Source organism: Lepidochelys olivacea, assembly GCF_965140295.1.
Source record: "Lepidochelys olivacea isolate rLepOli2 genome assembly, chromosome: 7".
NCBI lineage: Eukaryota > Metazoa > Chordata > Testudines > Cheloniidae > Lepidochelys > Lepidochelys olivacea.
The window spans coordinates 22419197-22442142 of record NC_140417.1 but is presented as its reverse complement, the minus strand read 5'-3'; the positions used below and the strand labels follow the sequence as shown (position 1 = coordinate 22442142).

Here is a 22946-nt window from a genome sequence, read left to right as displayed (position 1 = left end):
GTCCAGGCATGGGTGTGGCTCAGAATTGCATAGTTTTACAGGTTTGTTCTAGTTTACTGGCTGCTGGGATCCCCTTATTGATATCTCTCTGCCTTCCTGGAGTGAGGGGGTTAATTATATTCAGTTTGGGGGTCAGGGGAATGCTTCAGAGCTGCCACTCCTCAAAACTAAATGCCCCTGGATGTGGAGGCACAGCCAGTAGACAGCTGTGACACCTGTGTCCCTGGCTACATGTTCCTGGCCGAAGGTGAGATGCGTCCCATCACACAAGTCTCTCTGCTTCTCTGTGTTGTACAGACACTGAACTGCGTGAACCCTGAGAATGAGAATGCCCCCGAGATTCCTGTCAAGGTTCTGAATTGCGACACCATCACACAGGTGAAGGAGAAGCTGCTAGATGCCGTCTACAAGGGCGTTCCCTACTCCCAGAGACCCAAGGCAGGAGACATGGACCTGGGTGAGATTAAGAGACAAGAGGCATTTGCCATATGGCTAGGACAGATGGAGAATCAATGTTGACTAGAAGAGCCTAATGTGAGGGGCTTCAAGCTAGTCTGTTTCCAGAGAAGGTGGAGGCAGAGCACCCAATGTAGGTGTCCTGTAGAACACGTGACCCAGAGGGGCCATTGCATCTGATCCTGTCTTAATCCACCACTGCATACCATAGAGAATGTATCCAGTAGCTACGGGCTAGCTGTTCAGTATGCAGGGTACACACAGCAGTGTGTATGATGGGAACAGCTTGGTGTTAAATGCTCCACACTGACTGCAATTCCCAGGCCTGGACTCCTACCCTCCGGGCTGCCCAGGACAGGCAGTGTAGAGATTATGGTTTTGGCCCTCTGAGAGGATGGGAGAGCCACACATCTCCCAACAGCGACACTGGGGAATGGTTTGAAAGGAGCATTGACTGAAGCTTCAAAGCAGGGGAGGAACCATTCAGTCCACCTTGGCTGGGGTTCTGGTGCTAGTGGCTTTGACCTCAAAGCAACAGCTGCAAACTACGGAGGAATCCTCACGGTGACGACAAAGATGGGAGGAACCTGGGGAATAAAACTGTGCATTGTAAGAACTGGAGGACAGTGGGTTGGAGACATCTCTGGGTTGGTTTGTGATGAGCATTCCTGGCAGTGGGTTGAGACTAGAGCAGAGGAGACCAGAAATGATGACCCATCCCATTCCCAGCGAGGGGCAGGAGCATGGAGAACAGAGGAGTAAAGTTAGCTCAGTGATGCCAGGCCCAAACTGATGCCCGGTCTCTTCACTTGGGTGCTTAGAAATGGCTTTTACCCCACGTCATGCCCAGTGCATTAGATACTCTGTAGAGGGAGCAGCTTCCTACCTGTTTGTGCCAGGGCTCAGCAGGCCTTGCTCCTTCTCTCTCCCTCTTCCCCTCCCATTCGTTTTGTGTCCCATCTAGAGTGCCACTAACTCCCTGCCTTTCTCTTTCATCGGTGCAGAGTGGCGGCAGGGCAGGATGGCCCGAATCATTCTGCAGGATGAAGACGTGACCACAAAGATAGACAATGACTGGAAAAGGCTCAACACCCTCGCCCACTACCAGGTCAGGTCGCCCACGGGGGTAAACCACTGGGGTAGGGCAGTGGGCAGTTGCCAGCTGTCAAGGAACTTGGCCTAGCCTGGGTACCTGGAGGTTTAATTTTCTTCCCTAGCATGTTGTGGGAACTGGGTTTGGCTGCCAGTCCATGTCCCTCACTTCTAGTGCTGCAGGGAGACCAGGCCAGGGGGCCTAATGGCCACTGCTGTGGGCTGGGCATCTGGAGACTTAGGTTCACTGCCCAGTGTTTCGATGTCTGGGGATGGCGGGCAACACCTGTGAGCCTCACAGAGTGGAGATGAAGCTGCTCATCTCCCTGCCCAGCAAACCCACCGGCGAGTGAAGGAACAGTATCCATTGGTTCTGATGAGCATCTCGTTTAGTGTTTCCCAGATGGAGGGATGAGACTGCAACTGGAGGCCTTCAGTGTGTGTGTGTGTGTGTAGGCCTTCTGTGTGTGTCTGTGTGTGTGTGTAGGCCTTCACTGTGTGTGGGTGTGTGTAACAGGATAGGAGATTGTTTCAGGGCTGCATCATGGCGTTGGGGAACCCTTTCCTTTCCCAAGGGTCAGTGAAGGGCCAGATCAGGGACCCCTATTATCTAATCTGAATTTCAAGGCAGCTGTTGGGATTCCCATTGGTTCAAGATCTTGCTACCTCCGGAGGCTCTGTTGTATGGAGTCGGTGGAGAACGGTGGTTCTGATTTGCATTAGCTGGTGATTGGTGCTCTAGAGGTGCAGTGCAGGGGGAAGGGGCGCAGAGTTTCCTGTGTCATTAGTGGACCCCAAAAGCTACTGGTTTCTCACTGCTGCAGTGGCATTCCCCTTGCTGTGCAGAACCTCTCTGTGCATCTCCGTGAGTCACATTCTGGTCACTCTGCTCTGCCTTTAGGTGACTGATGGCTCCTCTGTGGCACTGGTGCCCAAGCAGAACTCGGCGTACAACATCTCCAACTCTTCCACCTTCACCAAGTCACTCAGCAGATACGGTGAGTGTGGGGGAAATCCCACAGGCTGCTCTCTGGAGCCCACGGGAACAGCCCTTCTGAACGGGCCAGGGACAAGGGTGTGTACACAAAGCACAGAACAGAAAAGGAGGCAGACTACAGAATGCATGATGTATTGAAACAAGCGTCACCAAACCTCCCAGCTCACTTGTGCCGTCTCCTTCGCTCTGGGCTCCATCCAGACTGTGAGCACAGCTTCCGGTAACCACATGCCCATCTCCTTTATTGGTGCAACGCGGTACACAGGGGAAATGTACATCCAGGGCAAACAGGGAGAGCTGCTAAGGGATCTCCCTTCCTAGCCAGCAAAAACACAGGTTGCAAACTCAAATAGGCACAGGGACGTCCGAGCCAAGGAAGTTTTGTGTACGTGAATTTCGGGTGCACAAGAGGTGCTGCATTGGGAGCTTGTAGCCTGAAGTCCTTTGTGCACCCCAGAACAGGTACAGTACAAGGAGCCACAGAGCAACTTTGCTTGCACTGTCCTGCCAGTGTGCCTCCGCCATGGCTGGAAGGGACCTTTTAGTCTGCTCAGACTAAAGCAAGAGGCCAGAGTGTGGGTGTGGTTGTGCTGTAGACACCTGTCTGCAGGAGAAGGGAAGGGAGGTAGAGGGGAAGCGGACAAGGATTAGGGTTTCAGTCAGGAGGGAAGTTCCCATTGCGTTTGATTTTCCCACAGAGAGCATGCTCCGGACAGCCAGCAGCCCCGACAGTCTACGTTCACGGACCCCCATGATCACACCGGACCTGGAGAGTGGCACCAAACTTTGGCACCTAGTGAAGAATCATGACCACATGGACCAGCGGGAGGGAGACCGGGGCAGCAAGATGGTGTCTGAGATCTATCTGACCCGTCTGTTGGCCACCAAGGTACAGCACTGGGAAGCAAGGCTGCCTGGTTGCATTCAAAGCGGGAGGGGAGGTGGGAGATGAGGGTGCTGACTAAGAACCATTCCTGGGATCCCCTTGATTGTGCCAGCCAGCCAGCTTCCTTGCCTGGTTACAGTACAGGTCAAATATAGATAATTCTGGCTAGATGCCTTTAATGTCTCCTATGGGCAAGGAGCAGTCTGGAATTAGGTTCATGGAGCTACTGTGACCCTCCCCCTGGATCTCCCAGCAGCTTGGCCCCAGAGGTTTGTACCTCCCACTGTTACGGCTGCGTCCAGCACGGTTCAAAATGTGCCCCATCTGTCCTGTTGCCTTTGAGTTCCACCAGGTGGCTCTGCCCCTTCCCTGTTGTCTCCATAGTCCACCGGATAACCCTGCCCTGCTATCTCCAGACTCAGCCCCCACCAGTGCCAAGCTCCACAGTGGGGCTCAACCCTCATTCCTGCTGTCTCCTCACCGAACCAAGCACTTGCAGTACCCATTACATCTGGCTAAGAAAATAGTTGCAAAGCCCAGTTTTGCAGCAAGGCTATTGAAGAAGCAAAGCTTCCGCCCATCCACTGGTTGCTGCAAACACTGATTTCCCCAGTGCTCTTCGTTCAGGTTGTGAGAGATGTTATCATTTTACCAGTGCTTTGCATTTGCAAAAGAGGGGCTGGGATAGCTTAGGACACAAATGCCCTAAATTCTGCCGTTGCCACGTGTACGGTCAATAGGAGAGGCAGACAAAATCCTACTGCTGTGCTTTGAGGGGAGGGACTCCTGTTAATTGCAGGAGCTGAGATACACATGCTATAAGGTATTCCTTCTCCTCCAAACCAACTGTAGCAATCTGCTGTGGACTTTAACTCCTTCACTGCTGGTGACCTGCACTGCTGTTATATTTCCAGCTCTGGTGGAGATCAGTGGCATGGTAGAACAAACCTGGAATATTCAGAAGCAAATCGAATATGTTCTGCCCTTGCAGAGCTAATGTAGTCAATAACACAGCCGGTGCATTCTATCTGGGATGGACCTGGTGCTTTTGGCAGCAAATCAGAGACATTAGACTGTAATGTCTCAGGGGCAGGGACCATGTCTTGTTTCTTTGTATAGTGCCTAGCACACTTTTGAGGTGCTTAGTGAAGAAATAATGATGATGTACTTCATACATTTGGCATCAGGGCAAGTTCCTCTTACTTGGGCATGCTCCAAACCTTCTGTAGCACAGCAGCTGCTGTATGTCTGAGACTGACCTAGAGAGGAAGGGTGGGCTCGTGGCTACGGCACTGAATCAGGAGATCCAGGTTCACTTAGCACTTATGTGTCTGTGTTCCCCATCTGTATAGTGGGGATAATACTTCCCCAGCTCGTACGGGAGCTCAGGGTAGATTCATTAATGTTGGTGAAGGACTCAGATACCATAATGGGAGTCACTTGGTCTATATGGTATTTTTCATTTGATTAGTTAATTCCAAGTAGTTCCTTTCAGTTGGGTTTCCAAGTTGAGTTCCGCTCACCAGGGGTTAAAAGTCACAACCACATCTATCTTTGGAATCCACTAACCAAACAATACAGCGCCATAGAAAAATGAATAATGCGAATGGGTTTCCCTCATTATTCAGACAGGGCAGTGACCATGAAGGAGGGACTATGCTATGTTGTAAAGCAGCACAATATATTTATCTTTTGGGGTGGACATGTAGTGGCTTGAGTTATGATGCCAGACGACACCCCAGAATTTCTGACGCAGGCTTGTGAGATCTTCTTGTCACCACAGTGTATTCTCCCCATTAAGGACCAGTGTGGTTCCACTGATTTCCTTGGTACCTCCTTTGGCTTCGGCCCTCCTCCCGCCAGCCCCATCTCAGATGATGGCCCATTACTGTTGGTAGCAGTCAGGTTAAGATCTGAAATTGATCGTTAGCCCCATTGCTTTCTCCTTTCTTCCAGTGCGTGACTTTCTGGGCAGTACTTAGCAGCCACTCTCCCTTTCTCATCTCCAGGGCACCTTGCAGAAGTTCGTAGATGACCTGTTTGAGACCATCTTCAGCACGGCACACCGCGGGAGCGCCCTGCCCCTGGCCATCAAGTACATGTTCGACTTTCTGGACGAACAAGCCGACAAACATCAGATCAACGATTATGACGTCCGGCACACCTGGAAGAGTAACTGGTAATTGGGCGGGTGGGAGGGGTGTCCGCGTTCCCATTTGTACTATCCCAGCTAATGAACATCTCCAAGCTTCTGAGGTGAAATTTGGTTATGCCAACCTCAGCCAGGGCAGATTAACACTAAAAGTGACCTGGGTCAGCTGGAAACACAGGACACCTAAGCCTACTTGTATACCAGTATTTCTTGGGGTGGGTGAGCCCCAGGCACGTTCTGCTATAACAAGTAGTCCCAGCCATGCCACCCTTCCCATAAATGTCGTATCCTGAAGTACTGGGTGCTCCGTGATTGAACTATGGCTGGGCTGTGTAGTTAAATGCCCAGCTCACCTGGAGATTCATGGGACGTGGGCCCCTAACTCCCTCGGCGCCTTTGCAAACCCCAGGCTATGTTTTCGTGCCACCCATCCTAACCGTGTTTGTGATATGCACCCCAGCCTGCCACATAGCCACGCATGTCGTAATGAAGGTAGTGTAATACCACACATGCATCCTCCCTAGCCTAGCCTGAAGAGCCAACCCATCAGGCTTGCTAATCACTTCCAGAAAAGGGGGGCAGGTGTTGATGAGATCTCCGTGAGCAATGTGATGGGGCTAGCTCTCTGCTTTGTATAGGCTTTGCTTCTCCACAACTCCCCCCTCGCCCGGCATTCTTCTTTTCTGCTGCCTCACTGATTTCATCTCTCTGATCTCCTTGCCGCTACTGGCAACGAGTACATACGTTCCCATGTCTGGCATTTGTTAAATGGCAGCCAAATTGCTTTTGTATAGTTCAGTAACTGTCGGCAATTAGCAGGGCAGGAAAAGAAACATTTTTAAATGGAGATATGAGAGTGCGGAAACGCTCGGAACTGATTTATAACTCTGCTTTCTATATTAAAGGAAGGAAGGAGTTGGTGGTGGGGGGAGCCCAGTTCCACAGGGCCTGGGATGCGGGCTCCTGCATACTAATGTTCACGCTTATCTCTGGGTGCTAATTCGATGTGTGGAGCTGATTTTCTTGAGGCCGCTCCCTTCACGGATTGAAATATGTATGTGCATCCAGCACCCTCATTATAAGAGTCCCGGGGAGCCCAGCATTTGGCATCTTAGACAGAAGTATTGTTGATGACACAGGGAAGCTTAGAGGGGTTCTGAGGAGCTTTATTCCAGGGATTGATCTCTGAGGACCTTCAAATGAGAGTTAGATGCTACTGAGAGGAGGCTGGGTATAAGGATAGAAGAGGGGCACATATATGTGCTGTGAGCAAGCACTTGGTCTATCACTAGCCAGGATTCCCCTCTCGTGCTGTGAGCCTATCTGATTCATAGATTTGCTATCTCAATATCTGATGTAGCCTACATTTTCCTCTGATAATAAATGCCTGAGTGAGTCCCTTAAAGAGTCCAACAATTTTCCTCCCACATGAGCCTGTCTGGGGCCTCTGTAAAGTTCTGCGAGAGGTTTTAGAAAGGATCAGCCAAGTGGGGAAGGAGATTTTGCATAATTTGGCATAAGCCATAGGGTCTGGGCATAAGCAAGGGCTGTTCAATGGGAATGGAACGCACTCCCATGGAATAGGAGCGGACAGCTGAGCCGGTCCTAGGAGCTAAGGCAGTAGCAGTGTTCAGAGGGGTTAAACGGGACTCCTGAGGTTTTGATCAATGGGCTGTGGACGCTTTGGTTTTCTGATAAGGTGGGATTTGGGGTTATGAGTGTGTGTGAGGAAAGGGGAGGGAAAGGACACCCAGAGGACTTGGAACGGAGACAACTCACTTGGGAGGTGGTGGTTGGACAGGAAAGAGAGGAAGAATACTGTGATGGCCTTCCTTTAAGATCCTTGGAGACCCCATTGTGGCAGTGGGCTAGCAGGGAACTATTCCAAAGCAAAGTCTCTCCCAGACCCGTATGCCATACAAAATCTTTAGGAGCCCGTGCAGTGTTGTAGTTCTTCAGAAGGATAGGAAATCTGTGTTGGAATGCATTAAAAACATCATTCACTGATGTAAATTCCAGGGACACCCTCCCTAGGCCCTGCGTACATGAGGTTTGTAGATTGTCCTCCACCAGCACCCATGCCCCAGATAGCTACAATAACCCAAGGGAGGGGAAAACCCCTAAAGTAGAACGAATGCCTACATGCGTAGACTCCAGGAGGGGAGTACCTAGGAACCATCAGCGCCTGGGGTCATTGGCTTCCTCCTCTCCTGTGTGGCTTGGCCTATGAGGAATACTAAAGTTGAGTCCACATGATGCTAGACCTCTAAGATGCTCGGCCCCATCTTAGAATCACAGAAATGTAGGGCTGGAAGGGACCTTGTGAGGTCATCAATAGAACCCTGCATGGATACAAAATTTGTATCTGCATCCGATCCGCAAACGTGGTCCATGGATGTAAAGCGAATATCCACAGATCTGCAGGGCTCTAGTCATCAAGTCCAGCCCCCTATGCTGAGGCAAGCCAAGTATACCTAGGCCATCCCTGACAGGTTTTTGTCTAACCCTTTCTTAAAAACCTACAGTGACAGGGATTCCACAACCTCCCTTGAAAGTCTACCTCAGAGCTTGATTACCTTTATAGCTAGAACATTTTGTCTAATATCTAACTTAAATCTCCCTTGCCGCAGATTAAGCCCATTACTACTTGTCCTGTGTTCAGTGGACATGGAGAACAATTGATCCTCATCCTCTTTATAACAGTCCTTAACATATTTTTGAAGAGTGTTTTCAGGTCCCCCCTCAATCTTTTCTCAAGACTAAACAAGTCCAATTTTTTAATCTTTCCTCATAGGTCCAGGTTTTCTAAACCTTTTATCATTTTTGTTGCTCCCTCCAGTTTGTCCATATCTTTTGTAAAGGGTGTTGCCCAAAACTGGACATAGTGCTCCAGCTGAGGCCTCACTGGTGCCAAATAGAATGGGACAGTTACCTCCTGTGTCTTACATACAACACTTCAGGTGGACATCCTCATGTTACAGGCACATGATCATAGCTGTGTCCTCTTTGTGTGGTGCTGCATCTGATCAGTAACACCTGGGCTCTTCTGAGGGGTAGGACATTTAAATTCCTGGTTCCGTGCCCACAGATCCCACTGGGGTGAAGTGTCTATGACCAAAGCTGTGCGGTGAAGTGGGAGCTGCAGGATAGGAGCTGATTTCTTCCTAACCAGCATTGCTACTGGATCAGACAGAGGCAGGCTGTAGTGATTAGGGAATCTTTCCTAGCACCTACAATCGTCATTTGACAGCAAACTGATGCATTGTCCCCAAAGCATCCTCAAGTCCCGATCACCTCTGCCCTCTTTGAAATTGCTGACAAGGTCGAGAAGTTCCTCCCCCGAGGCCTCTCTCTTACTGTGCCCAGTGGATAGAAATGACCATATTCAGGATAAGGCTGAGGGTGTGGTAGCCCAGGTATCCAGGGTGCCATTAGGGCTATAGGTGAATGAATTTTTTCCCCAAATTGCTTATCTTTTTGTGGGGTTGGGGGAGAAGACTCTGCCAAATTCAGGCTTGAATCTGCAAAATTCAGGAAGCTGTTGGGGCTCTGTCTGCACTAGCTCCTGTCTGGGGGCTTGTTTCCTGCAGTGACCATCTCTGTTCTTTCTTTCCTCAGTCTACCTCTGCGTTTTTGGGTGAATGTGATTAAGAACCCCCAGTTCGTGTTTGACATTCACAAGAACAGTATTACTGATGCTTGCCTATCTGTGGTGGCACAGACATTCATGGACTCCTGCTCAACTTCTGAGCACAAGCTAGGGAAAGACTCTCCCTCCAACAAACTACTGTATGCCAAGGACATCCCCAACTATAAGAGCTGGGTAGAAAGGTGAGTGACGTCAGCATTGCTTCCTCCTTGCTGTATATACAATATGTCTGCAATATGCATATGGGGGGATTTCAGACCTCATAGTCCTCATTGTGCATGGTTAGAGGATTTGATTAATGCAGTGATTCTTCTAGGTTGTTGTTCATCCTTTGAGTTCGAAGATGACAATGACATCACTGATTGGTTTGGTTTCTGTGAACACGTGAGTGGCTGATCAAGCCAATTTGAGCTTTGAACTGTCTATGGCACACTGAACAAGAGATGCCAGTATGGGTTACTTGATTAACAGAGGACATGCTGCTATTGTGAGGTTTACACTGCTGGCACTTCTGCTCTGCCTTAGTAGTTCTCTTCTGCTCATAGGCTGCAGCTCCAGTATGGATGAGGCTTCACCAGGTAGAACGATCTTGATCGAGATCTTCCCAAAACTCTGGGTCAATGTTGAAGCGCCCCAATGATAACTTGAGGGAGTCTTTGAAACGTTTCTTCTGGCCTCCCTGAGAACGCTTTCCCTCCTTTAGCTCGCCATAAAAGATCTTCTTTGGCAGTCACTCATCTGTCATTCTGGTGACATGGTCTGCCCATCTCACCTGTGACTTCTTCAACAGAGGATGGATACTTGGAATATCTTCCTGTATGAGAACCTCAGTATCTGGAACCTTGTCTTGCCATCTTATTTTCATCAGTTTCCTCTGACAGCTTCATAACATGGTGTCTGTACATCGTCCAGGTTTTGCAGGCATACGTCAAATTTGGCAACACGATGGCTTTGTAGACCTTCAGTTTTGTTTGTTGCTTAATGCCTCTGTGCTCCAACACATTTGCACATAGTCTGCCAAAGACCATGCTTGCTTTGACAATTCTGGCATTGGTTTCATCGTTGATGTGAACTGCATGTGAGAGTGTACTGCCAAGATAGGCGAACTTGTCCACTGCCGGCAGGGTTTGGCTATTTACTGTGATAGCAGGCTCTACATAAGGCTTTCGTGGTGCAGGTTGGTACATCACTTTTGTCTTCTTGATGTTGATTGTGAGACCAAAATTGTCACAAGCTGAAGATAAATAGTCCATACTCTGCTACATGTCAGACTGAGATTTGGCATTCAGGGAACAGTCATCAGCAAACAGAAGGTCACGAAGAGTCACTTCCTGTACCTTCATCTTTGCCTGTAGCCTCAGCAGCTTGAAAAGCTTGCCATCAGTCCGGTATCTGATGCCGATCCTGGTGTCACAGTCAGGAAAGGCATCTGTAAGCATGACAGAGAAATATGACATCATACTGAAGAGGGCTTGGTTAATGCAGTGATTTTTCTTTGGAGAATCCTTCACAGGTGGATGGCAGAAGAGTCTCACTATCTATCTGCTGGAAGGTGGTCTTCTAGGAAGTGGAAAGTTCAGGAGGCCAGGGCATCTGCCTGCTAATGGAGCCCCTTAGTGTCTTGTTTTGGTGTTGCCATTTGGAGTCAGTCATTTATGATTGTTTATAGGGGAGCTGGTAGTGACGTCTGTTTTGAGATTGCCTAACGTTTTCTATTGTAAGAGATTCTTGTGATCCTTGTCAAAAGCTCTAACCTCCATTGTTTGCAGCAGACCTTTGAAATTCATCAAGGAGAAAGCCCTTGGGCTCGAGAAGTGCCTTTTCTTTGTTCCTGAAAATCTATTCAGGTTTTGCTGAGATACAAAGTGTTGAAAATTGCCATTTCTCTTCTCTCATGTCTGCTCCTCAGGAAAAGTTTGGAAGGCTTCTAAAATAATAATTGAATGCGAAAATTGTAAGGCAGAGCCCGTGCCACTGTCAAGCAGCAGCAGCAGCAGCTGTTGCCACTACACTGGGAATTCCCAGGTGCTGCCAGAGCAGCGATAGCAGGGATTAGGGGGGAGAACCAGGCCAGGATCCCGCCAACTATCCTTCAGCCTAGCACCTTGCCCAGTAGCCCATCCCCCATTCTGGGATAATAGCCTTCTCCTGTCATTAGCTGATGTAGCAGGTTCTGTGACTCAAGTAGTAGATGGCTGTGCTGCAATGCTGAAAGTTCCTGGTTCAAGCCCTACTTATGATGTATGGTTGGGTGTTGTAACAGTCAATTATAATTGATTTTTTAACCTTCATTTTTTTTAAAGAAAACCTAGGAAATTACATACATAAAGTTATTTAGGGTGCAAAGCTAAACACTCAAAAGTTAGGAAATGCCAGATTTAAAGTTGTCTGTGCAACCTTAATTCTGCCTTCTTCTGCGTATGCATAATGATACAGTCTTTAACTACATGACCACGTTCCGTTTTCCCCACAGGACCCCTGTATCATTCAGTGCACAGGATGGCCACACAAAGGGCTAAATTGAAATTGCACGGGCAACCATAAATCTGGCATTAACTAACTTTTGACTGCTTGATTTTGCCTCCTAAATAATGTTCATGTAATGGTTTTCCGCATTAAATATTTATATAACTCCATAGGGGCATGCATGGCGCTTTGCAGGCAAATTGAAAGACAAGGTTCCTGCCCTGAGGATCTTAGAACCTCAATTTGACTGAAAACACAAGAAGAATGTTAGCAGGCCACAGCAGGTAAGAAGAGAACTGGGCTGCCCGGTGGGGAGCAGGTTATCCTCTCTGGGCTAAGAGGTTGGATTTCCCACCTGTCATTTGTGGTGGGGCTTTGTTGTGTAACTGCAGTTTCTTTCTTTGGAGGATTATCTTTGCAAAGCTTTGCAGAAGGAAGGGTTTGAATGAAGGGAGGGTGATTGACTGAACCTGGCAGTCCCAATGGAAGATCTGTCTGTTAAGTCCATCATCATGATACCCAGGCACCAGGCAAAAAAAGGGCAGTTTGCCAGTTGGCCACTCCAGGGAAGAAACAGAGTTAAAAGGGTGAGCACACAGTAAGGGGGGGAGGAGAGAGAGACACTCAGTTTTGCTTCCAGGCTGGCTGCATCCTGAGTCACTGTTATGCAAGCTGTGATCTCTCGGCTTGTAGGCATCCAGCTGGAACGTTAGCAATCCATGGGATGTCGGTCCATTAGAGATGTCAGTATGTTCACTGAAAAATAATTGTGGCCCCTCATTCCCTGCATAAGTCTTGATCCAGAAAGGATTCTCTGCTTCCTTTTGGCTGGAGATCTTGTACTGCAGCCATGGATGCAAGCATCTGCCATGGGAGCCCCTCGTCATGCCTTCACCTGCCATAGAGTCCTGCCTCCTATCAAGGGCATTTCAGACAGCGTGGTCCAGGCAGCTGGGTTCCCAGGCAAACTCAACCTTACAGCATGCCCTGGAGGATCTTGGTGTGATTTCAGTGGCCATTAATTTAGAAGATGGCTGGAAACTGTGAGGCTCAAGGCTTGGTCTTTCTGCCCTCATGTTCCTGAAGTGGATGAAAGGTGTTTTCTATCCTGTAAGAAAGAATCTGAGTGGAAACGGATGAGAAACTACATCTGATGTCCTCAGCTGCACAGTGGATCCATCCCTTGGGGCCTGCTGTAGTTGGCAAGTCTATGCTCAAATCTTTGTTCTCCACAGCTCCTTAAAGGGTGAAGAGTCAGACTGTCTAGCTCTGTCGGAATCTGCAGAGCCTCCAGCCTCCCCGTGCCAAGTATAGCTGGAACCCCTGCTGGGCACTGCCCTGCATAAGCATCTTAACATGACCTCTTGGCTGCTCTCAGTACCATAGGATAGAATGGGGCTCATGTTCATCTCCTGAAGGTGTTATGCTGCCATCTGCTCCCACCCAAATGCCTGACTCAGCATCGTTCCACCTCAGTGAGATTGGATTCAGCTAATGATGATGATGCTAATAATCAGTGTCAGAATGTTGACTTTGAATTGCGTTGGCGTTTCATTTCTCTGGGGTCACGAGAGATAAAGCAAGGTTTGGGTGGGATTTGCACTCAGTATTTACAGGTATTGGGAGTGGCGAGGCCTGATTGTCGAGGACAGCGCTGTTTTGAAGGAGAAGCCTGTGAAGGTATTAAGAACCTGATTGCTGAAGGGACCTCAATCTGCCCTCAGAGTTTGCAGCTTTACTTTCTCCCCGCACAAAAATGGAGACCGTACATTTGATCATTTTGCCTTGAAATTTTTTCAAAATATCTTTAGGGAAACAAATATTAACATGTGCCTGTGGGAAATGTTTAACGGCAGCCATCCTGAGCACAGTGCCTGGTAGGTTTCTGTTCTGGGAATTGCTGAGCTGCTACCCGGAAAGCTCACCTCAGTCCAGCCAGGCCTTGCTTTTACCTCAGGAAGTGATGTACGTCCCTTGCATGCACTGGGAGCCCCTGCCATTGAGGGCAGCACGGGAGATACTTGTATGGCTTGTGCAAGAACGTCCTGCCCCTGTGGATGACATGTGAATGCGGGAGACGACTAAGCACATCAGATGATGCTGGGATAATGCACCTGCCATTAGTCTGGGTGCCTGGCTTTGAATCCCCTTGGGTCCCAATTTATACGGTTGCCTGAATTTGCTGAGCATACCAATGAGCCATCTAGTCCCATATGCCCCCCTCTTGCCCTACCCAATCAGATCAGTGGGCCATCTAGGAGTGGGTGAGACCGTTGGTCCATAAGCCGTTGGTCCATCTCCTATGATACCTCATTGGTCCACTGGTACATTTAGGCCAGTATCCTTCCTCCAGCAATGGTCAAAACACTTCAGTGGAATGCTAGATTACCTGCCCCATCAAACTTCTGGCTAACAGTGAGTGCTGTCTGGGTACTGATGCCATGAAGCGTTAGTCAGGGTGAAGTCACATTTTCTGTTGCTGATTCTGGTAAAGCAGGGTTCTCAGCCTCAGGGTCATGACCCCATGGTGGCTCATCAAGCTGTTTTCTGACGTTTCTCACGTTTTCTGCAGAATCTGTTTTCAATAAAAGCCCAAATGGTTTCTGACTTTTCTGTTGTGCAGTAACCTTTCCAAATACAACTAGCCGCAGTAATAAGGGCTACTGAATATACATCACCGAGGAAGGTGCAATTCATTAAATGTTCAGTATGGATGTGTACAGTATAGATATGGATGTGAAATTATCACAAGTGTATACACTGAATGTGAAATGCCGTATTTGGCTTTCTGTGACACAGTAAACTTAAACAGAATCACTGCAACAACAAATTGTTACATATGGCCGCACTGGGGGCAGGGCTTTTGACTGGAATAGCAGAAGGGATTTGCGGATATTGGGTCATGAGGGCAAAAGTGGGTAGTTTGGGAGGTCATGGAAGGGAATCGTGGGTGATTTGAGGATGGCAGGTGGATCGTTGAGAACACCTGACTTTAACTATCCCAACTGCTTCAGTGTAACAAGAAGTTAATTTAAGGGGGAGGTAGTGTGGGCTACTAGACAGAGCACTGGAATGGGCTCCAGGGGACCTGGGTTCAATTAATTCCTGCTCTGCCACTTGATGGTTGGGTGACTTATCCCTTCCCCTTTCTGTGCCTCAGTTACCCCAGCTATAAAGTGGGGATCCTGATACTGACCTCCTTTGTAAAGCACTTTGAGATCTGTTGATGAAAAGCACCATTATTACTGTGAAACAAAAGGCTCCTTTTAGTCACATTTCAGTGTTCCCACAGGGTGTTCTCAGAGGGAGTCCCGTGGAGGCCTGCCCCTTTCCCCTCTCTACCTCTCCCTGTTTCAGACACACTATTCTGTTTCTCCTACCTGCTGTAGATATTATGCAGATATTGCTAAAATGCCAGCAATCAGTGACCAGGACATGAGTGCTTACCTGGCGGAGCAGTCCCGGTTACATCTGAGCCAGTTCAACAGCATGAGTGCGCTGCACGAGATCTACTCATACATCACCAAGTACAAGGATGAGGTAAGTCAAAGGGGGTGGGGCATCTTGTTTTCATGCAAGCCTCCCCCCGCCCCCCATCCCACCCCCGCCCAGTTTCTGCATTCCCCCTCTTGCTGCCCAGAAAAATTATCTCACAGGAAATACAGAGAGGGGAAGATCGCTTTTGGTAGCTGGATTCATGTCACTTCTGGAAGCACATCTGGATCATAGCAGCCTGCACAGTGAAAGTTTATAGTAAAGTAGCCCTGTGTGTTGTAAAGTTACCTGTCCCATTAGTGTGTGTGTGTGTGTGTGACTGACTACCAGCCAGCGATAGAAAGATACCAGGCACTAATACACTTCATAACCTCCACATATGTGGATTCACACCCATCCTGGGTGAATGTGATGCTTGTGCAAGTGACAGAAGGGGCTGAGAGCTGTGAGCAGAGCCAGGCACAGTGAAAGGAGGTGGTGCTCAAGTTTTCCCCGACTGCTCTCCCTTCACTTCTGACCCTGCTATTCCATTCTATTTGCAATAGAGGTGACCAGAAGCTCTTCATGCTGTTCTTGTCATGGGCACTCCCCAATCTGCTCTTCTGATACCCCTCCATCCCAACCTGCAGCAGCTCCTCTAGTCCTGGGCCTTTCCTGAACATATATTCTGATAAGGGTATTGCTTTGTACCCATATTTCCTCTGGCAAGTAGCATGGGAAACTGCTCAACTCCTTTCCCATGTGAATGAAGTCAGGATTTGAACTCCGGTCTGCCTCAGGTCATCTCACCGCCTTCTTCCCCACCTGCTGTAAATGACCCCATAGCACAGTAGAACCCAGGAAGGTACCCAAGTGATCTTGCTTGCAGTCCCGGGGGGCATTTGGAGGGAAGAGGTGACCATGCCAATAGGCCTCTTCTTGAATATTAACAAGAGTGGTTAAAAACCCACCTGTTGTAAATTGTACAAATTAACTTCATAAAGCAATATTCAAACACATTCTACAATACTTTATTAAAGCAATAAAATATATAACTGTTGTGTGCGTGTATATATATAAAAAACATAACATAGATTTTATTGTCCCAATAAAGCAGAGTGAAAACTTTTGTGTTTGAGTAGTGGTTTATTTAGATAATAAAAAGCCTTTGCCCCAAGCTGCTGCATTGTCTCCTGAGAGAGACCAGGGACGTGTCTAAGCCATGAGAGAGCCAGGAAGAGGTGAGGGCCATCAGTAGACAGGTAGCCAAGAGTGCTGCGGGACAAGGTAGAGGTTCACTGGCAGAGCAGAATGGATTACAAGGGGTGCTATAGGTTAGGTTTAGGAGCAGTAGCAGAGCTGTGTAGGGAGAGCCCAGTTTTGGGGTGACAGGATCTGCTGCAAGTGAGAGCTGTTACACATTGGCAGAGCAGGGAGCAGTTTGGGTTGAAATGAATTGGCAGAGGTGTGGGGGGAAGCATTTCATAATACCGGCCAGCCCTGTGCCTGGCTCCTCAGCAGTCAGGCTTTCATCAGCACCAAAAGTCACCTAGGCCTCAAAAATCAACCACAAGCCAGCCACTGTGTGAGAGTTGTCGAGGAGGGAGGGCGGGGCAGGGCGGGGGTGATATAAACGAGCTGCTCTTTGAAGATGCAGGGTGAGTAGCCATCCTGTGTTCTTGCCAGTTCACTTCAGTCTGGCATCTGTTGAATGTTCCCCATAGCCCACTCTTAAAGCACCACTAGTGTGTTCTCAGCTCTCAGGAACTTCTTTTATTATTCGTAATGGGATTAATAAATCGCAGCTGTTCCCTTTGTTTGTTTTCATTCATTAAGCACAATTACATGCAGCCCGATTGCACCCTCTTTGATGCGAAATGGGAAAGAATCATTTTTCCTGTTGTTCAGTGCAGTAATATGCTGTCATTGGCTGTGAATGAAAATCATAATTAATTTTCATTTGGGTACTTGCATCTTCATAATCACTGGTCCCGGCTCCTTACATCAGGTGACAAGCATGTATCAGGTGACAAGCATGGATTTCTTTTTGCTGTGTTGTTTTTCCATAAGGACAGCAAGATAGCAGATAATCAAATAAATAGAAGGCAGGTTGTGAATCTTTCAGCACTCTAAGACTTCAATGATAAACTGTTCTCTTATCAGGAGAGGCAGCGGTGAGGTGGGTACAGGGGACTAGACTCAGATTCATATTCTCTGTCTGATCCTGTCCAATTTTGATTCAAATGCCTTTAAGATGTGTGTTTTTTGACTGCCAGATGAATATTTTGGGGTGGTTGGGTATAACGTGCGTTGGTGCCATCTAGAGGCTGGTCTGGTTAATAGAAGGGACATGTATATTGAGATGTTTGAGTATGCAACTGGATATGACTATGAGCCCATCAAGTCTTGTGTTCTGCCTCCAGGTTTGGCCTATAGCTGATGTTTCAGAGGAAAGCAAATAAAACCCTTGTAGTGTACTTGGCTACTTGTGACATGCACATAGGGGAAATTTCTTCCTGAGTGTCACAAGTGATCAGCTGGCACCTTTATGGAGCAGAACTACAAATGTTGCTCTTGGTGGCCATGAAACTAAGCAGCCCTTTCTAAAGTCCAGCTTCAAGATTTGACTTGATGGGATGAATAAACCCAGAGTTTGAATCAGGATGGAAATAGAAAGTTACATCCTTTCCACAAATGCCCACTTTGTACCACATGCTTTCAGCTCTGGTTTTGAATGTTAGATAGGTTGGATGTCCTCCGAAGGACAAAGATTCCAAAGAGCACAGTGAAAACCCAGGAGTCCCTGTCCCATAATCCGGGAACAAGAGATCACTAAACAAAATTAATGGGCAGCCAAGAACCATGGCAAGATTTGGAAGAGCACTGGAAGAGCCTTTAATGACTCTCAGTATCTTTTGTGGCTACATCCCCTCAGGACGTACGTGAATCTCGGGGAGGAATTTTTCTCCTCATGCTATAGTATCTGAGCCAGGGTCTGAGCCTGACAGGTACTGAGCACCCTCAATTCACATGAAGTCGAGTATTCAGCTCTTACAGGATTGAGCCCTTGGCTAGGTCCACTGCAGGAGGGGTAATTTCATCCTTATCTGAAGAGTCAGCTATAGGCCACTGCCCAGGGCTGGCTATTAGGCCAGACTGACTGGCATCACCCGCGCTGCACTGAGATGCATGCTGAGACCCTGACTCTCCCAGCATCCGGTGCAGCATATCCTCCACAGCATGTCCTGTGTGCTCAGTGCTGGAAACCTGCAGGGCGCTGCAGTGACTTTTAATCAAAGAGAGCTGATTTCCCTATTAAGGAGTTACCTGTAGGGTTTGTGATGGACTTTTGCCTGCCTCCTTGTAAGTCTGTTAATTATACAACAGTTTATTTCCAATTATGCAGCCAATGAAATGGTTAATCAAATCCCCTTTGACGGATGCCTTGACATTTAATTGCAAAAAATTTGCTCTCCTGACAAACTTACCTGGGGAGACAAGATTTCTGTCAGGTTTGTTTTTAAATCAGCTGTTCTGTGTCAGGTGGCACAACGTTAGCCAGCTGGGACTCAGCGCTTCGGACTCCTGGGTGTTGGGTAGATGGGCAATTACCCCTCTTTTATGCGTCCATTACCCCTCCCTCGCCATGCCGACTCTTGCCTTCAGCACCCAGCCTCTCCCTGTGCCTTTAGTAATGTCCCAGTTTATGTAAATACCAAAGAAATGTACCCATCCCATCCTCTGATCGGTCACCAAAGCACGAGCTTGTTTAGAGAAATGAGATTCCAATGGAGACATGCCATGTCTGATGTTCCCAATGTTGTGAGCACTTCCCCTGCATAGCAGCGCGGCCTCCCATCGACTGAGGCAGACTTCGTTGAGGCCGCATGCCCGAATGTCTGCCGGGCGTCGCTCCCACGGTGCCGTGTGCCTTGTCTCCACTCCTCCGAAGAGTTGTCATTGGCGGAAACACAGTTAGACAAACTCTCTCTAGCCAGGGGGCTTGCAGCTGGGAAACCGTGAAAGGCCTGTGAGTTTGGGGAAGCACCCACCTGCATGGCTGTTCCTTGCACTCTCAGAGCTGCTGGGTCAGCATTTGGAGAGCAGGCTCTTTTGAAAGGTTTCCAGTGTTTCTTAGCTAATGGCAGCCTGGAAATACCGGAAGAACAATAGCCCTTGTTAGAGTAGTCCTGTCTCCTGTCCTGGCTGGGTCCTGCACGTGCAGAGGCACCTGAAAAATAAAGGCAGGTGAAATGTTACCTGAAGGTTACTGAAGCTGAAGGTGGTGTGGGGGCAAACCCCACCCAGTGCTACTGTTTCCCCAGGGCTCAGTTCCCTTGTCTCCTGTAAGTTTTGTTTGCGCCTTACCTGAGGCCTGTGCAGAACACTGGGGACATAGATGAGGCACTGCCTATCCTGCCAGCCTTCACTTCTGCTCCCAGGTTAGATTGCAAGCTCCTCAGGGCCGGGCCCTGTGTCTTTCCACAGGTTTGTACTGCACGCAGCACAACAAGGCCCTGATCCTGACCGTGGCAGCACAAATAATACCAATACAGGGCTTGGTACTGGTTCCCTTTGAGATTTGGGTGGGTGACTGAGCCAGTTCTCAGTCAGACTGGTCCAGCTGACCCACTGGAGAGCCAGCCTACATCAATCCTGACCAGTCTCACACTAAGACGAGCACTTGATGGCTTGGTCTACACTGAAAAGTTACATTGGCGTAAACCACACTCCTGACCAACACACCTATACCAACAAAAACCACAGAGTCGACACAGCCATGTCAATGGAAGAGGGCTTCCATCAACATAGCTAACTTCACTGGGGAGCTGTTCCTATGGTGACAGCAAAACTCCTTCTGTCAGTGTTGCCTGTGTCTGTGTACTATGTTAGCATTGCTAGGCCAGTATAGTGTCTGTACTGTAGATATACCCTAAGGCCAGATTCTGATCTTGGTTACACCACTGAAAATCCAGAGCTACTCCATGTCTTCAGCTGAGTTGCTCTGGGTTTACATGGCATCATTGAAGCTGGTCCCGAGCCTTTTGGGGCCCCTCATCGCATAGCTGGGAATTCTATTCTGTGGCAGCTGCATACAGACAGACGCTCTATTCATTTGATCGAATTGGGAAGTTAAATAAAACAATCCCCTAGACAGACAGATCAGTGATGTTTGTGTTGGCTAGCATGTCTTCTAATCAACCACCAACTCAATAATGTTATCCCTAGCTCCTTATTAATAAAATCAAATACATCAGCCAAAACCCAGAGATTTAAATAGACACATAGAGAAGGCAAGATTTTCAGATATGACTAGTGATTGTAGATATCTGGTTGAGACACCTTAAAGGGATCTGATTTTCAAAATGCGCTGTGCACCTGCCCTCTTAAAATCAGGCCTTTCTAAGGTGCCCTATACTGGGCACCCCCAAATTAAGGCACCCACAATTGCGAATTATTTTTGAAAATCTTGGTCAGAGTTGTTACCACCTGATGGCCCCTGGTATGTGACGACAGCCAGAATTGGCCCCTACAGACATTTTTTAGTGTTTTGTATAGTCTAGTTTGACACGTCCCCTTGGACCGGGCTTCCATCACATCTCTTAGGAGGCTGTTTCACAGGGGGATGGATCTCACTCTCCGGAAGTTCTTCCTGATGTTCAAGACTGAATTTTCCTTTTCTTCATTTCCTCCTAGTCATAAGCTCATGCTAAATAATTTCTCTTCATCTTGGGCTTTAGACCCCTCCCATGCTTTTTTCATATGCTTTTCCCCATAGCGGTCACTTAGCCCAGTGGTTCTCAACCTTCCTAGACTTCTGTACCCCTTTCGGGAGGCTGGTTTGTCTTGTGTACCCCAGGTTTCACCTCACTTAAAAACTACTTGCTTAGAAAATCAGACATAAAATACAAGTGTCACAGCACACTGTTGCTGACAAATGGCTGACTTTCTCATTTCTACGATACAATTATAAAATAAATCATGACCTCCCCCCCAGGTTCAGAAACCCTGATATAGTAGATAGAGCAGTATAAATGAGTCACTGTCTGTAAGAAATTTTAGTTTGTACTGATTTGCTAATGCTTTTCATGTAGCCTGTTGTAAAACTAGGCAAATATCTAGATGAGTTGATATACCATCTGGAAGACCCCTGCTCGAGAACCACTGGCTTAGCTCCTATTTAGCTATTTTAATAACTCCCCCTAGGTCAGTCTCTCCCACCTGTGATCAGATTTTGTTGCTTTTCTCTGAATTCCCATCATTGGTCCTATCTTCCTGGCGAGGCAAAGCTCGGGAACAAGCACAGCAGTGTGTTTTACCTTGACTGTTAGTGAGGGGCTGGCAGCTGCCTCCTGGAAGCCATGGTGGCATTGGTGGACCTGAATTCCTTTCCCACCTTCTCTTTCTAGGTTGCAAATAACAGTACCACCTTTTCTCATCCTTCCTTGCTCATCCTTTCTCCTCTCTTTTCTCCCCTGCCAGATTTTAGCTGCTTTAGAGAAGGATGAACAGGCCCGGAGGCAACGGCTGAGGAGTAAGCTGGAGCAGGCAATTGACACAATGGCCCTAAGCAGCTGAAAAGGCCAAGGCAGCCCTGACAGTTTTCTAGCAGTGGATACTACAAGAGAGAGGGCCAGCAAGAGGCATCAGCAGAGTACTTTGGGTCCAGAGCCAAATGAACACGCGGAGCCCGCCGCATCTCGAAATTCTTAACACAACCGAACAAGGAAACGTACCACCGTATCAAATCCAATCCAATCAGACATATCCAGAGACCTTGCAAAAGGGATGGCGTGGGCTGGAGTGCAAAGGAGCCAAGAAGAACTGCAGGGAGCTTGCAGCGCACCGGCACAGCTGCTCCACCTGGGGGATGTCCCCGATCTGGCGATGGAGGGTCAGGGACTGCACTAACTTCAAGGGCAACATGTCTGATGTTGTTGTTTTTAGCGCAGGGAGGGTGGGCGGGGCGTTTGTTTTTTCTGTGCTTGACTCGCTCCCCCTTCCTCCCCACCTGCCTCCCAGCTCTTCGCCCCATCCCTTCCCCCTTCTCTCTCTCTCTCCCTCCCTCTCTCTCCCTCCCTCCTCCCCACCCCAGCTCTCTGGCCTTCTGCCATTAGTGTTAACTGCTATATTTGCACAATTTACAAGAGAGAAACAAAAAAAAATTAATTTAAAACAAAGTATAACACAAAGGGCAAGGGGAAGGGAGGTTCTAAATTTTGCAACAAACTAACATAAAAAAGGGGTTTTAAAAAATAACTCAAAGAACCGATCCTGGGAGGAGAAGGGTGGGGGTGGGCGGGGAGTGGGAGACAAGTCCCATAACCTTGGGGTATTTCATAAAATTTGTCCTGTGCCATGTTTGATTTGAATGTTGTTTAGTGCAGAAAGCAAAACAGAATTTTTTGTTAGCTGAAACAGCTCTAATTTACATGCTGCTTAAGTGGTGTCCGAAGGTCACAATCCAAGAGGAGGAAGAACAGAGAGGGGAGACGATCTTTGGGGCCTTTTCCCAGGGATCGGCCGGTGCTGTGAATCATGGCGGGAGAGTGGTGTGGCATGGTGTCGACTTCATCCTTGTTTTTATTTGCACGTTGCTATTTCTGTGTGGGGCAGGACAATGCAGATGAAGGAGGAGAATCGTTGAGCTCTTTATAACCAGAGCTTGTGCTCCATCCTCTCTTGTGAAAGGGGAGTTTCCTGGTAGCATTCCCTGGTGGTGGTTGGTGCTGTGAGGGGTGTCTGGGCCATGGAGAAGCCCTCAGGGGCCTTT

General features: G+C 48.3%; 1 protein-coding gene across 3 annotated transcripts in view; it reads left to right on the top strand.

The window, feature by feature from the left end:
- The window catches only part of PLXNA1 (plexin A1), a 265301-nt gene extending 242856 nt beyond the window's left edge, over positions 1-22445 (top strand). For all 3 annotated transcript variants that reach the window (XM_084633341.1, XM_084633342.1, XM_084633343.1), the window contains exons 25-32: positions 298-457; positions 1461-1564; positions 2450-2546; positions 3244-3434; positions 5441-5610; positions 9202-9414; positions 15088-15238; positions 21656-22445. In XM_084633341.1, the coding sequence (XP_084489467.1) occupies positions 298-457; positions 1461-1564; positions 2450-2546; positions 3244-3434; positions 5441-5610; positions 9202-9414; positions 15088-15238; positions 21656-21751 (1182 nt within the window). In that variant the 3' untranslated portion in view covers positions 21752-22445. The remainder of the gene's footprint in view (positions 1-297; positions 458-1460; positions 1565-2449; positions 2547-3243; positions 3435-5440; positions 5611-9201; positions 9415-15087; positions 15239-21655) is intronic.
- The last annotated feature ends 501 nt before the right edge of the window (positions 22446-22946 follow it).